General features: G+C 40.9%; 1 protein-coding gene across 3 annotated transcripts in view; it reads left to right on the forward strand.

The window, feature by feature from the left end:
* LOC148422867 (A disintegrin and metalloproteinase with thrombospondin motifs 20) overlaps positions 1-12,766 on the forward strand; it is a 95,729-nt gene that overhangs the window by 33,921 nt on the left and 49,042 nt on the right. For all 3 annotated transcript variants that reach the window (XM_088416792.1, XM_088416793.1, XM_088416794.1), the window contains exons 10-11: positions 2,879-3,020; positions 4,283-4,387. In XM_088416792.1, the coding sequence (XP_088272918.1) occupies positions 2,879-3,020; positions 4,283-4,387 (247 nt within the window). The remainder of the gene's footprint in view (positions 1-2,878; positions 3,021-4,282; positions 4,388-12,766) is intronic.

The following is a 12,766-nucleotide window of genomic DNA, read 5'->3' on the forward strand; positions in this document are numbered from 1 at the left end:
TAGCGTCTACTCCTAGCCTATTAACGGCTAATAGTTAGTTGTCGTCCCCACTGCCTAGGCTTTCACATCTCATGCTGGAATACCCTTCGATAAATGTGATTCAATAATAATATTAATGAACATTTAATATGAAGCCAAGCTAGTATCCATGGCGCTAGCAGGCTTTGCTATAAACAGGACTCAAATTCACAAATATTCACAAAGGATTGCCTTGTTGACCATTCGAATCACGGGAATGCGATTTTAGCCAAGATCTCATTTGCGGTTAAAGGTTGCGAATCTCTTTTTGCCGTTGGTTTGATGTTATGGAACATTCCAGCCTCGGTGAATCTCTCGCGTTGCTACGATTTCCGTGCGGCGCCCCCGACAATGCGAGCCTGTTAAATAGTCAGCGCGCACGCTCGTGTAGCCGCTGCTTGAGCGAGCGAGCGAGCGAGCTGCGTTGGTGGGAAATACCCTTGAGAGCCCTTTTTGAAGTCGCTCTCCAGCTAACAATGACGAGTATTGATTCCGACTTCTCCTGTGGGTCCACCTGCTTTCGAGTACGTCCGTGTTTTGACGGCACCTTCTCGCCCCAAATTCAATCCGCTCGCCCCCATGAGACCTCTGGAGGGAGGGAAAAAAAAACCTGCAATGTCATTTAGAGTCCAACCGGACATAAAGAAACCATTCATCCCATTCCTGGCTGAATGCCGATTGATTGAATCCAATTATGGATGCAAAAGTCTTAAAAAGAACATCGGTGATAAACCGTGCAATGTGTGTGACCGGTTTTCATTTTTACTCATGTGTTTTATTATTACATGTTTTTGTTCTTACTCATAGGGGTTATTTTTACTCAGTTTTAAGATTCCTTGGACATTCATTCACATTTAATGGAAATCCATACAAAACCAGCCGTCAGCTACGTAAACAGAACAGAACCAAGAAAATACCCAAAAAGAATTAATAATTGGAAAAAAAACACAAATTTATGTGTGTGTGTGTATTAGGTCTTCAGAACTGAATTTTCTAGACACTTATTCCGGTTCCAAAGAAGTGTGTTGCCAGATGAAGAATATTTTATATTTTTCCCAAAACGTGTCGTTTTTCTTCGAATTGAATTGCATGCTTATGTGACGTCCAACTTGTGTCTTCTGTAGAACTTTCTTGTCCGTCTCTGTAGACACGTAGTCCATGTGAAAAGTCATGACAATCAAATAACTTTGATGTCTCCCGACGGCTGCCAGGTGTGGTGGACTGTACGAAGGAAAAGTCTTTCCAAAAAGTTCAAATTAAGAGGTGACCTTATGGACGTCTCGCTCTGTCTTCATAGTAGTAATAATAATTGAGTTTGACAACTGCTGAGAGATGTGGACACGTGGTAATAAGGGACGGTCTGTTTGGATGGTTCTCGAACATTTTCTTTGGTCCTCCTGAAGTTATTATGCTTTTTTTAAAAGCATAAACTCTAGTCATTCAAAAGACATTATCCATTATTTATAGCTAATAAATAGTGGAAAATGGAAACAAAAGAAATGATGTATTTAAGCCATACTCATCTCTTTGCTATGCTTTTCTTTTCAAATCAAGAGTAAATTAATTGGAACATGAAACATCTTCGTTGCTTTATTTATGTATTTTGAAAAAAATCCTTTATGCTCTTTCAGGACACATGACTGAAAAAATATTTTCACATATCGTGAAATAAAGTTTGGGAATTGGTATTAAATTATCTGTGAAAATTGGAGATATTTAGTCAAATTTGTTTTCCTCAATTTGATAGAGCTGTTTGATACATTTTTTTTTCAGACTGATACCAATACAAGGACTCAATTCTTGAATAGCCACTGATACCAAGTGCAGATACCACTTTTATTTGTTTATTCATTTAAAAAAAAATAGTGTGAGCAAAAAAATAGCCGTTCCTACCTTGTGGTTAACTTGCTAAAATGACACAATTAAGCAGTTAGCAACTATTGCGAACGCCCTCCAAATTTTGGATTCCTTCGGAGTCCTTTGATCTCAAAGCCGTTTCACACCAAAGGGAAAGCATTAAAAAAAAACACACTAGGGAGCTGAAATTTCACCCAGATGGTGACAAGATGTCAAAGTTCAACATGGCATGACCACTTAGTTATCACACATTAAAATACTGCCAACAATGATGTGAAATAAAATGACCCAAAAATGGTCAAAAATACATGAAATGCCTTAAAACTACAGGTCTCAAACCATTAGAAAAAAGTTGTGGCTTATAGTCCTGGAAAAAAACAAACAAACTAATAACACAGGTTTTCTGTATCAATCGTACATTATACATGTCTACTTCAAGTTTTTTTTATTTTATTTTTTTTGCTACAATTGTCCAAAGTACGGAAATGAAAGGAGGCCGCCGCAAAGTGATGTTAAACTGAAACTAATCCTCCATAATCACCGGCCTGTCACCACAGTCTTTGCTTTGTTCTGGCAGGTGTTTGAGCTTCTCCATCCAGGATGAAGTTTTTCTCATGTCGAACATCTCGCTTAACAAAAGGCCTCATCCACCCCGTTTCCTTTTTGGAGTCTTCCCCCCCGCACAAAAACTCAGATCCTCGCAGTGTTTGATTTTGGCGTCGAGAGATTTTTTTTTTTTTTTTTTTTATCTCCGCCAGCTGTGTTTGCACGTCGGCGTTTTCAGGGAGGGGTTGATACGGAGAGCAATCTGTCATTACGCCATAATCCAGGCAACTGTTGAAGATCCAGGCCGTTTAATCCAGGCCCAAATTTTCTTCTTTGCCTCGAGGAGAGAAAATACGCTTCAATGAGATGTACTGCGGATGTTCTTCACGCTTTGTTGCTCATGTAACACTTGTCTAATTTGCTATTCATTGACTTTGCCGTTTTTCCTTGAATGCAGCACGGGCTACGGGGAGTGTCTTCTGGATGAGCCCGTCGGCAGGACATACCAGTTGCCCACGCTCCTCCCTGGTCAAATTTATAACGCCAACAGACAGTGCGAGCTCATGTTTGGACCCGGTTCACAAATTTGCCCTTATATGGTAAGTAGGCAAGTTGTGGAGTGGAAAATCCGCAAAGTGTTGATTTCTTTCTTTTTTTTTAATCCACTGCCTCAAAATTTTCTCACTTTTCTCAAAATTCTTGATTTAAAGTCAGAATTCTGACTATTCTCAGATTTTTGACTGCCTTTGAAGATTACACTTAGAAGTGTGAGAATAAAGTCAAAATTATGACTTTAAAATGAGATTAGTTAGAATTCTAAAATGTCAGAATTCTGACATTTCAGAATTCTCACTTTATTCCCAGAATTCTTACTGTACAATCAGAATTCTGAATTTGTGCTCTGATTTCTCATTTTTCAAACTTCTAAGACTAACTAGCATCAGAGAATACATTCAGAATTTGCAGACTAAAGTCAGAATTATGAAAATGAGAAAATGAGAATTCTGAGAATAAAGATTTGTCATAGTTTTGACTTTTAAGTGAGCATTCAGATAATAAAGTAAGAACTCACACTTTAAATTTCGAATTTGGAGAATAGTTAGAAATCTGAAATTTCAGGATTCGCAATTTATTCTCAGAAATCTTCACTTTTTTGTCAGAATTCCGACTTTATTCTCAGATTTTACATTAAAGTGAGAATTAATGAGAACTGGCACTTTAAAGTCAGAATTTGGAGAATGGTTCGAATTCTGACCTTTGTGTCTAGAAAAAAACGTGGATGAGATTTCTCATCTTTTTAAAATAATAACAGCAATAAATAATAAAATTCTCGTCAAATATGTTTTTTTTATGGAGAAAAGCTGACACAATTGGCTAATACCTAATATAACTGTTACCATTGGAGGGCAGTGTTTCTACACACAACACAGCTATTACCTACATGCAATTCAAAATAATGAATGGAAGTCAATCTTTCATATGGCAGCAGCCATATTTACATAGACGCAAAATTCTGTCGGCCTTGAAAGGCGAGTGAAAATACAAAATCAACTGGCCCTCTAGAGCTTTCCTTTTCCGATAACGCTTGGCATCGAAAGAGTTAAATTCCATAAAATATGAATCGTAGACCCCCGGCACCGCTGCTAATTAAAATCGGGATTTTTTGGACCTGGATTTTGAATCAAAAGGCAGCGAGGGGGCTCCTCCTAATCCCAAAAGGCACAGTTTGACTCTACTGCCTGTGAATTTTTTAATATTAAAAACAAACCTCCAATCGTAGCTGAAATTCTTCTTAAGTTTCTTTGGAAACCTGGCAAATTATAGAAGATTTATGACTTGCGTGTTTTATTTTTCTACCTAGAAACAATGTAAAAGGCTTTGGTGTACAAGTGCAGAGGGAGACCACAAAGGATGTCGCACGCAACACATGCCGCTGGCTGACGGGACGGAATGTGGACACGGCATGGTGAGTGCAAAAAAAACAAACAAAAAAACAATAATAAGGATTTTGTTGGTTTTGGTCCATATTTAGTGAGATATTCTTTCATGTCAAATGTCGCCATGGCAGCGCTTATAGCGGATAAGGTTCCTGATCTAATCATATCTCTGGTTGCTTGAAAGTGTATCTGAATCCTCACCCAGCCCTGCTCATCAAGTCATGCGAGGAGAAAGGTTGCCGACTGGAAATTTGCTTTGACGCCGTTTCAAAACTTTTGAACAAGGTTGTTCTAATTCCAAGTATGCTTCGACGCACTTGTGAATATGTTCGATTATGTTTACAAGTGCATTCAAATGTATTCGCAAAATATTTTTCAACATATTTACCTATATGGGTTAGGGCACAGGTGTGGAACTCCAGTCCTCGAGGGCCGGTATCCTACATGTTTTCAAACCTTTTCCCTCAAAAACACCTGATTCAAATGATTGGGATCGTTTGGAAGCTCCCGCAGAGCTTGCTAATGAGCTCATCATTTGAATCAGGTGTGTTGGGGAAAGAAAACCGGAAAACATGGGAGGATGCCGGCCCTCGAGGACTGGAGTTCTCTGGTTAGGGGTTAGGATTAATGATAAACGTAGTATTCCGTGAGGAAACTACAAGATGCACTGGCAGTCGAGTCGTTAAGAAATTTCGGTATAAAGCCTTCACGCAATAAAAAATATTTAATCTGAAGATATTAATATATATTTATTGTTAAGGATTTCAATTTTATTGTGCCCCCAGTTGGGTTAGGGTTAAGGTTGAAAAAATTATACATTTGAGCAAGTACGTTCCAACACATTTACCTACAAATGGATTCCAACATATTTCAACGCTGCACATTCAAACATGTTTGCCAGTACGTTTGAACGAGTTTGATGTCAAAAATGAAAAACGTTTAGTCTTGCAAGCTCCCGTATGTTTCCGCCCGAAGGATTCTATGGAAAGCAGTCAGGTGACCACCCTTTTCTTTCGGAGAGGCCCCAACCCCCATTAGCCTTCATGTTCTCCTCGCCCTGGGGTGCTATGCTAATTAGTGCTGAGACGGCGGGTCAGTTGCTGAGGTTACGTGAAAAAAAAAAAAAAAATGGCGGGGGTGGGGGAGTAGAAATTGAGAGAAGGTTCCAAAGAAAACAAAGCGAGGGAAAGGTGAAGATGCGCGCCTTTGAAAGGAGAAGCGGTCGGGCCGGTCACCTTGCGGTGAACCCGTGACCTCTCCCAAACTTTCTTTAAAGAGGGGGTCAGCTCGCCGGGACCTCTCACAAAGAACCCAGGGAGACTTTAGAATTCAGGACATGCGTCTCTTCCCTCCTTAACCTCCTCTCATGTCCGCCGTCTTCTTTCGGGTCTGCAAGGCATCTCCTCCTTGAGGTTAACCGTTGATGGCTAACATCTTAATCCAACCACAACAACCGTACTAAAGAGTAATGGCCCGCTCTGGTTTTGCAAAGACACGCTTTGAAGACATTTTGACTCGAATCGAACCTCCTTGACCTCGCTTGCACCTGTCCGATGGATGATTAAACTTCATTGGGACTGTCTAAACATTGATTAGGTTGGAGGGATTGTGTGTCGTCTTCATGTACACGTGTCTCCAGTTTGCCCTATTTTCTATACGTAGCCGTTCTTTATTTTTACTAAAACCGAAGTTCTCAAAAACACCGACCAAAGTTGACGCCAAATTCTCCACGTTTTACGTCGAGTTTTACGTCGTCACTCTACTCTTTTTTTTTCCCGCCAAAAACACATGTCTCCGGTTTACCCTATTTGGTATACGTGCCCGTTTTTGTTTGTTTTGTTTTTCTTTTTACTAAATTCAAAGGTCTCAAAGCCTCAGACAAAAGTGGACATGTGCCAAATTCTCCATGTTTGTGTGTGACAATCATAAACCAGAGTTTACATCATCACTTTACTCTTTTTTTCCCGCCAAAAATACATGTCTTTGGTTTACCCTATTTGGTATACGTGCCCGTTTTGTTTTTACTAAATTTGAAGGTCTCAAAACCTCGGACAAAAGTGGACATGTGCCAAATTCTCCATGTTTGTGTGTGACAATCATAAACCAGAGTTTACATCATCACTTCACTCTTTTTTTTTTCCCGCCAGAAACGCATGTCTCCGGTTTACCCTATTTGGTATACGTGTCTGTTTTTGTTTTTTTTATTTTTACTAAATTCGAAGTTCTCCACAGACTTCTTCGTCATCACTCTATTTCCCGCCAAAGACACCGAAGACACATTTTTCCATTTTTTGCTCGTTTTTTGTTTTGTTTTTTATATTACTAAAACCGAAGGTCGCAAAAATGAAAAACTCTAAGAATTGCTGCTACTAAATTAATTTATTTTTGACTTTGCCCTCATGGCTGACGTCAGCCTTGTGTGTGTTCCGTTTTTCCCAGTGCTAAATTGCTAATTTCAACTTTTTAATTTCTTGCTACGTATTATTTGTGAAGCAAAACTTCCGTTGGCTCTCTGCCTGAACGCTGTTCCTGCCAGAATTTTTTTCAAAGGCCGCAATACAGCTAAGCATTTATTTTGAATCTTTCATGACTGCATTTATCATTAGCGATTAGCATATTAGCGCCTCCATGTTTACTTTGTTAGTAAGGTAGTTTTTTTTTTGTCCTCTGAGGAAAGGAGCTCATTTATTGCTGTTGAGGATGAATTTACATATATATATATATATATATATATATATATAAGTCAGTACTGCTGTGGAGCAAGCTAGCTTAGCGCCAAGCACTGACAAGCTAACCGTGAAATAAATTAAATCCGAGAGCGACGACGACGCAATGTGTTTTTTTTTAAGAGTTGCTAAATCATGTTGAAATCATATTGAAAGATATTTTGGGATTGACAGCGACGAAGCTATCCAGATTTTTTTATTCGTGAATATTCCTTCCAGTGATCCACTGGGATATTTCCGTGGCTACAATTGCGTGCTTCTCCCCCTTGTTCATTCATCTTCAGAGAATTTCCACACGTGGCATGAAGGAGCTAATTTTCGTTTGGGCCCTCAAAGGTCAGCGTGACCTCATGTTTTTGGCCAGGATTCAAGAATCCATACGCTTATTATGACAACTCGTCACGTGTGACTTAAAAGGGGCGGAGGGGGAACAATAGAGGGATGACATTTTCAAAGGTCATATGTAGATGGTGTAGAAGACACCAAGTCCAACAAGCCTGAAAACTCACATAAAGTTTTAAAGAGGCTTTATGACACATCTGTGACAAAAAAAAAAAACAACAAAAAAGGTATTTTATGTCCTTTTTTTAAGTGGTGTCTTCACGTCTTCTTTCTTTGTCTTGCCACTAGAAGTCACGCGTTTCAGGTTGAAAGTCACGCGGTGACAAGGGTCACGCCTTTGCCTCAGAAGTGTGTGTGTGTGTGCACGCTTGGTTTTTGCAGCGTGGTGGGACCAAATCTTGGGTTTTACCGTCTCTTGCAGTTTTGGTGACAAATTTGGTGCACCCCACAAGTTCAGACCTCGTTTTTCGGGTCAAGACAAAAGTATAGGTTTGGATCTTGGTTCAGGTTAGGTTTAGTCAGGGTTAGGCCACGGGTGTCAAACTCAAGGCCCGGGGGCCAAACCCGGCCCGTCACATCATTCTTTGTGGCCCACCAAATGCTCGTTATGTGTTTGACACCCCTGGGGTAGGCAATCTGTTGTAACGATTTTGCTGTCCATTTGGAGACCTCTTCAACTTGTGGGGACCATTTTGGTGGACCCCATAAGTTCAGACCTCTTTTTAATGGTCAAAACTGACTTTGGAATGAGGTTAGGGTGAGGGTTATGTTTAGGCAATCATTTCTAATGTTCACGGTTAGGGGTTAGGGTTAGGGACTATGAAATGCATCATTTCAATGAGATGTCCCCATTAGGATAGAAAAATCTCCTGTGTGTGTGTGTGATCTTGAAGGCGGCTAATGGGCCAGGAGGATTACAGATATGGCCTTTCTGGGCCTGATTTACTCTAAGCTCCCGAATAGCAAGTGCTAAACTGCGTGTTCAGTTTTATGTGTGTTGTCAGTGAGCATTTTGCACATGATCTACAAGATTGAACCCTTTTACCAAGAACCCAAATAGGGGCGTCCAGCACATTTTGGTCATAGGCCAGATTGTATTTACAGTTTCACGCCTCAGGGCCACTGTGATTGTGAAACCGTATAAAAGTTTAATCTCTTTAATACATACCATAAGTTTATAAGCCGCTGCTTTATAATATTTTATGTTACAATTTGCTACTTATTGTCCAGTGTGTTTTATATATGACAAAAAATAGATTTTCTGTTAGATTTTGGTTGGCACTTCATAGTCCCAAAAATACGATAATTTATTCTGAAACAACAATTTTAGACCTTCCATTCGCCAAACACGTAAAAAAAAAGGACTAAATATACATATTTAAAGTACAATAATGCCTCTACTTCGAATATCTCTTGATCCGAAATATTCAGGTTAAGAAAGGCCTCTGAAAAAATTGTTCAAAAAATTTCCGCATGTACCACCAGCACCATCTCAATGCAAACAAATGAACAGCATTCATATTGTCAACTGCTACAATTTATTTTATTAATTTTAAGGGTTTAAAAGCGAATTTTCGGGTGCTTGGAACAGATTACGCTATTTACAGTTAAAAAGCGCCTCTACTTACAAATTCACGTTACAAAATGACTTTCGGTGCAATTTAATTTCGTAACCAGAAGTACGATTGTACCTGGAATTGAATAGCTGGATAACGTAAAAATTTGCCTTTGGCATTGAACGTGTCAAGGATGAGAGAACGTGATAAGCGTGCAGCGGTTCAAAGTTAGATTACACACACGGCGTTCCAGCGCAAGTGTGTCACGCTGCCAGGAGGCTCGGGCCAAACACTCGCGGCTTCTTCCGCCAACAGACTGCATTCTGGCCCGGATTTGCTCGTCAAGACCTGGCTGTCTCACTCTAATTGGCTCAAACAAAAGCAGGTTGTCATCCCCCCCCCCCTTCGACGGAGGGAATGCCCTGGAAATATATAACAACGCTCCGTTTTATCCGCCACTCAATTGAGCACCCATCAAGAGGATCCGGCAGCGCTATCCGCCAGATAAATAGAAACATTCAAACGGAGCAGCTTGGGCTATTCAAGAGTTTTTTTGGCCGGCGTTTATCAAGTGGGACCGTCTTCCTCCGCCACCCACTGTGTGACTACGTGGTGAGAAGCGGGATCTTCAAAAGGGCCGGCATGTGGATGCAGGGGCTTTGGCTTGACAGGCCAACTATTGAGCATGCTTGCTGGCCCTTAAACTCCACACACACACACACACACACACACACACACACACACTCTCTTACGTAAAGAGGGCCACTGCAGGCACGTACACACAAGAGAAAAATAAAAACACATCAAAACAGACGCAGATTTTCCTTCTGGGTGCAGAAGAAGGGAAGATGTAAAGTCGGGGTAAATATGAGGAAGGCGGAGGCGGTATTTTTAGGCAACAAGTGATGCGATGCCCTCATTAATTCACGGCTCACTGAGGCAGATGACAGACACGCCGCCAAGAGGTCATGTGACCGCATTACTCACTCCAGCACCCTGTGAGGCGGACTTGATGAGGGAGCCACAATCGCCGGGGGGAAAGGGAAACACAGTGCCCCATTTCAAACACAATTTATTTCTTTGCACTGTCCATCGCTGTTCGGTACCCCAATTAGCCCACGTGGTTTGTTTCGTTACCCGACGTTATAAACAACGGAGTTGGGGGAAGGTTGGACCAATAGAAGTAAACAATTTGGAAATGCAAGATACAGCGTTACCTCTACTTATGAATGTCTCCTGTTACAGAAAATGCCTCTTCGGAGAAAAATACTGTTTCGTTCCGAAGGAAAATTCAGTATACAAAAGGCGAAATTTTTTGGTGTGCGATCGTCGGACACCAAACACCAGTGCTCGCTCGAACTGTACTGTACCTAAAATGTGGTTTGTTTCATGACCCAACGTTCTAAATAGCAGAAGAGGGGCAAAATGTCCGTAGTTGATGACCTGGGACAAATAAAAGTAATGCAAGGTACCCCTACTTACAAAGGTACCCCTACTTACGACAAATAAAAGTAATCCAAGGTACCCCTACTTACAAATGTCTTTTGTCACGAAAAAGTCAGGTTACGAAAGGCCTTTTCAGAAAAAAAAGTCTATTGTTATTCAGGATACAACAGATGAAAATTGTTGGTGTATAAGAACGAGACGAGAGATACCAGTTCTTACTCGAACTGTCCGTAACTGAATTTGTTTTGTTTCGTAACTGACATTATAAACAAAAGAGGTGCGGCAAAGTGACCTTGTTGCAGTTGATCTGGGACCAATAAACGTAAACAATTTTGAAATGCAAGATACAGCTGTACCTCTACTTACGAACGTCATTTTTACACAAAAATAAAGGTTCCGAAACGCAGCTTCGGAAAAATATTGTCTCGTTACGAGGGAAAATACAGGGTAGGAAATACTGTCTCTTGTTACGAAAGAAAATTCAGGATACAAAATGGTAAAATTGTTTGTGTATAATAATGAGACAGGAGACACCAGTGTTTGCTCTAACTGTAGAATAAATGTAATACGTCTTTACAAGCCGCCATGTCTCCCCTCCGCTACAGAAGGGATGTTCTTTGTTTTTCTTTGACCTTTGGGTATCACCGAAACCTTTATCACATGCTACCACTCATTGGTAAAAACTAAGTAATACGTTTTCGTGTTTTTCGTAGTTCCAAAGTTGAATAAATAGCTTTTTCGTTTACGGGGCATTCAAGTCGCAAATCCTCACAATTCTGAACTCAGAACACCAAGAGTCCTCGGAAAAGACGGGCGTGACGTTACAAAGGGACAAATGACAGAGTGGACAGCTTTCGGAATGGACCGCTTGCCTTCTCATTCCTGCGCTGATGCATGGCTTGGCTGCACAAATGGGCCGCTTCGTGCAACAATTTCCTGTCGATTACAGGGCTCCAGCAGATGCTAGCATCCCCGGACGTCTTCTTGGCTTTGCCTCCACAAATTATTCGTTTCGACTTCATTGCGCGTATTGGGAAAGAAAGCCATCGAGTAACATCATCTGTTTTATTTCTGTCTCCTTTCCCGGAAAATTGTCACGGATGACAATGTGCAAACGACCGTTATACAAAGTTGTAACATAGCGTTCGAACAATTAGCATATTTTAGGCTGATGCCGTTCCGATTTTTAGCAGAGTAAAATTTTGATTAACGACTAATCAATGTCATCTAATAGATGTCAAAGTCCAATCTTCGGGGGCTGCTATCTCGCATGTTTTTTATGCTTCCCTCACAAACACACCTGCATCAAACGAGTACTGAATTCCCTGCACTATAAGGCACACCGGATTATAAGGCGCACCTTCAACGAATGGCCTATTTTAAAACTTTTAAAACTAAGGTGCATCGCATTATAAGGCACTTAGAATAGAAGCTGGAGTACTGTAATCCCTGCACTATAAGGCACACCGGATTCTAAGGCGCACCTTCAACGAATGGCCTATTTTAAAACTTAAAACTAAGGTGCATCGCATTATAAGGCACTTAGAATAGAAGCTGGAGTTGCGTTATGCAGCCACTGGATGGCGCTGCGCTAAAGGGATTTTCAACAAAGCGATCAGATGTCAGTCAAACGTTTCAATCAGGAATAAGATGATTTGTGGAAAATACTCTCTGAAGAACTGGGAAAAATACTCTTTGTTTACATCAAAAGAGTTTAAAAGATGATTGAATTCAATATGAAATTTCAAACTTTGAATCAACTTGCAACATAAAACCTAAATGTATTGTTTACGCATACGTATGTTTGAAAAGCGATCTTACTCCATACAGAAACCATAACCCGTTAAAGTGCCTTTTACGTACCTACCGGGATACTTTTTCACTATTTACGACCACAAATAATGTTTGTACTTCTTGTGAATTTTAGCAATACTCGCCGATTTTCTTCTCTTCATGTGTGAGGTCTCACGCGTTTCAAAACTGGGTTCAGGTGTTCCAAATTAGTATTTGCGTAGCAGGCTTTCCGCAGGGTGCGCTTAAAGGGTCGGCCATGTTGTGGATGTATGCGCACGTGTCGTCGGCCGACCGCCGCGTGCCTTTGCCAAATTCCTAATTCGAAACATACGCTCGTCACAGCTGGACGGGCTCCTCTCGCAAGACCTTCGAATGTCTTAGCGCATTCCTAAGTTTTGACAACCTTTCTAGGAAAAGTCAACTCAAGACGTACCTTTTTTTACCTCGCCGTTCTCGCTCGACTGATGACTAATTGGAAGTGAGCGTGCCCACATGCTCCCCCATCGCAAGCCACCGGGGGTCCGATCAATCACTTCGGCTCCAT

Source organism: Hippichthys cyanospilos, chromosome 6, assembly GCF_059441005.1.
Source record: "Hippichthys cyanospilos isolate Australia breed blue-spotted pipefish chromosome 6, RoL_Hcya_1.0, whole genome shotgun sequence".
Classification (NCBI taxonomy): domain Eukaryota; kingdom Metazoa; phylum Chordata; class Actinopteri; order Syngnathiformes; family Syngnathidae; genus Hippichthys; species Hippichthys cyanospilos.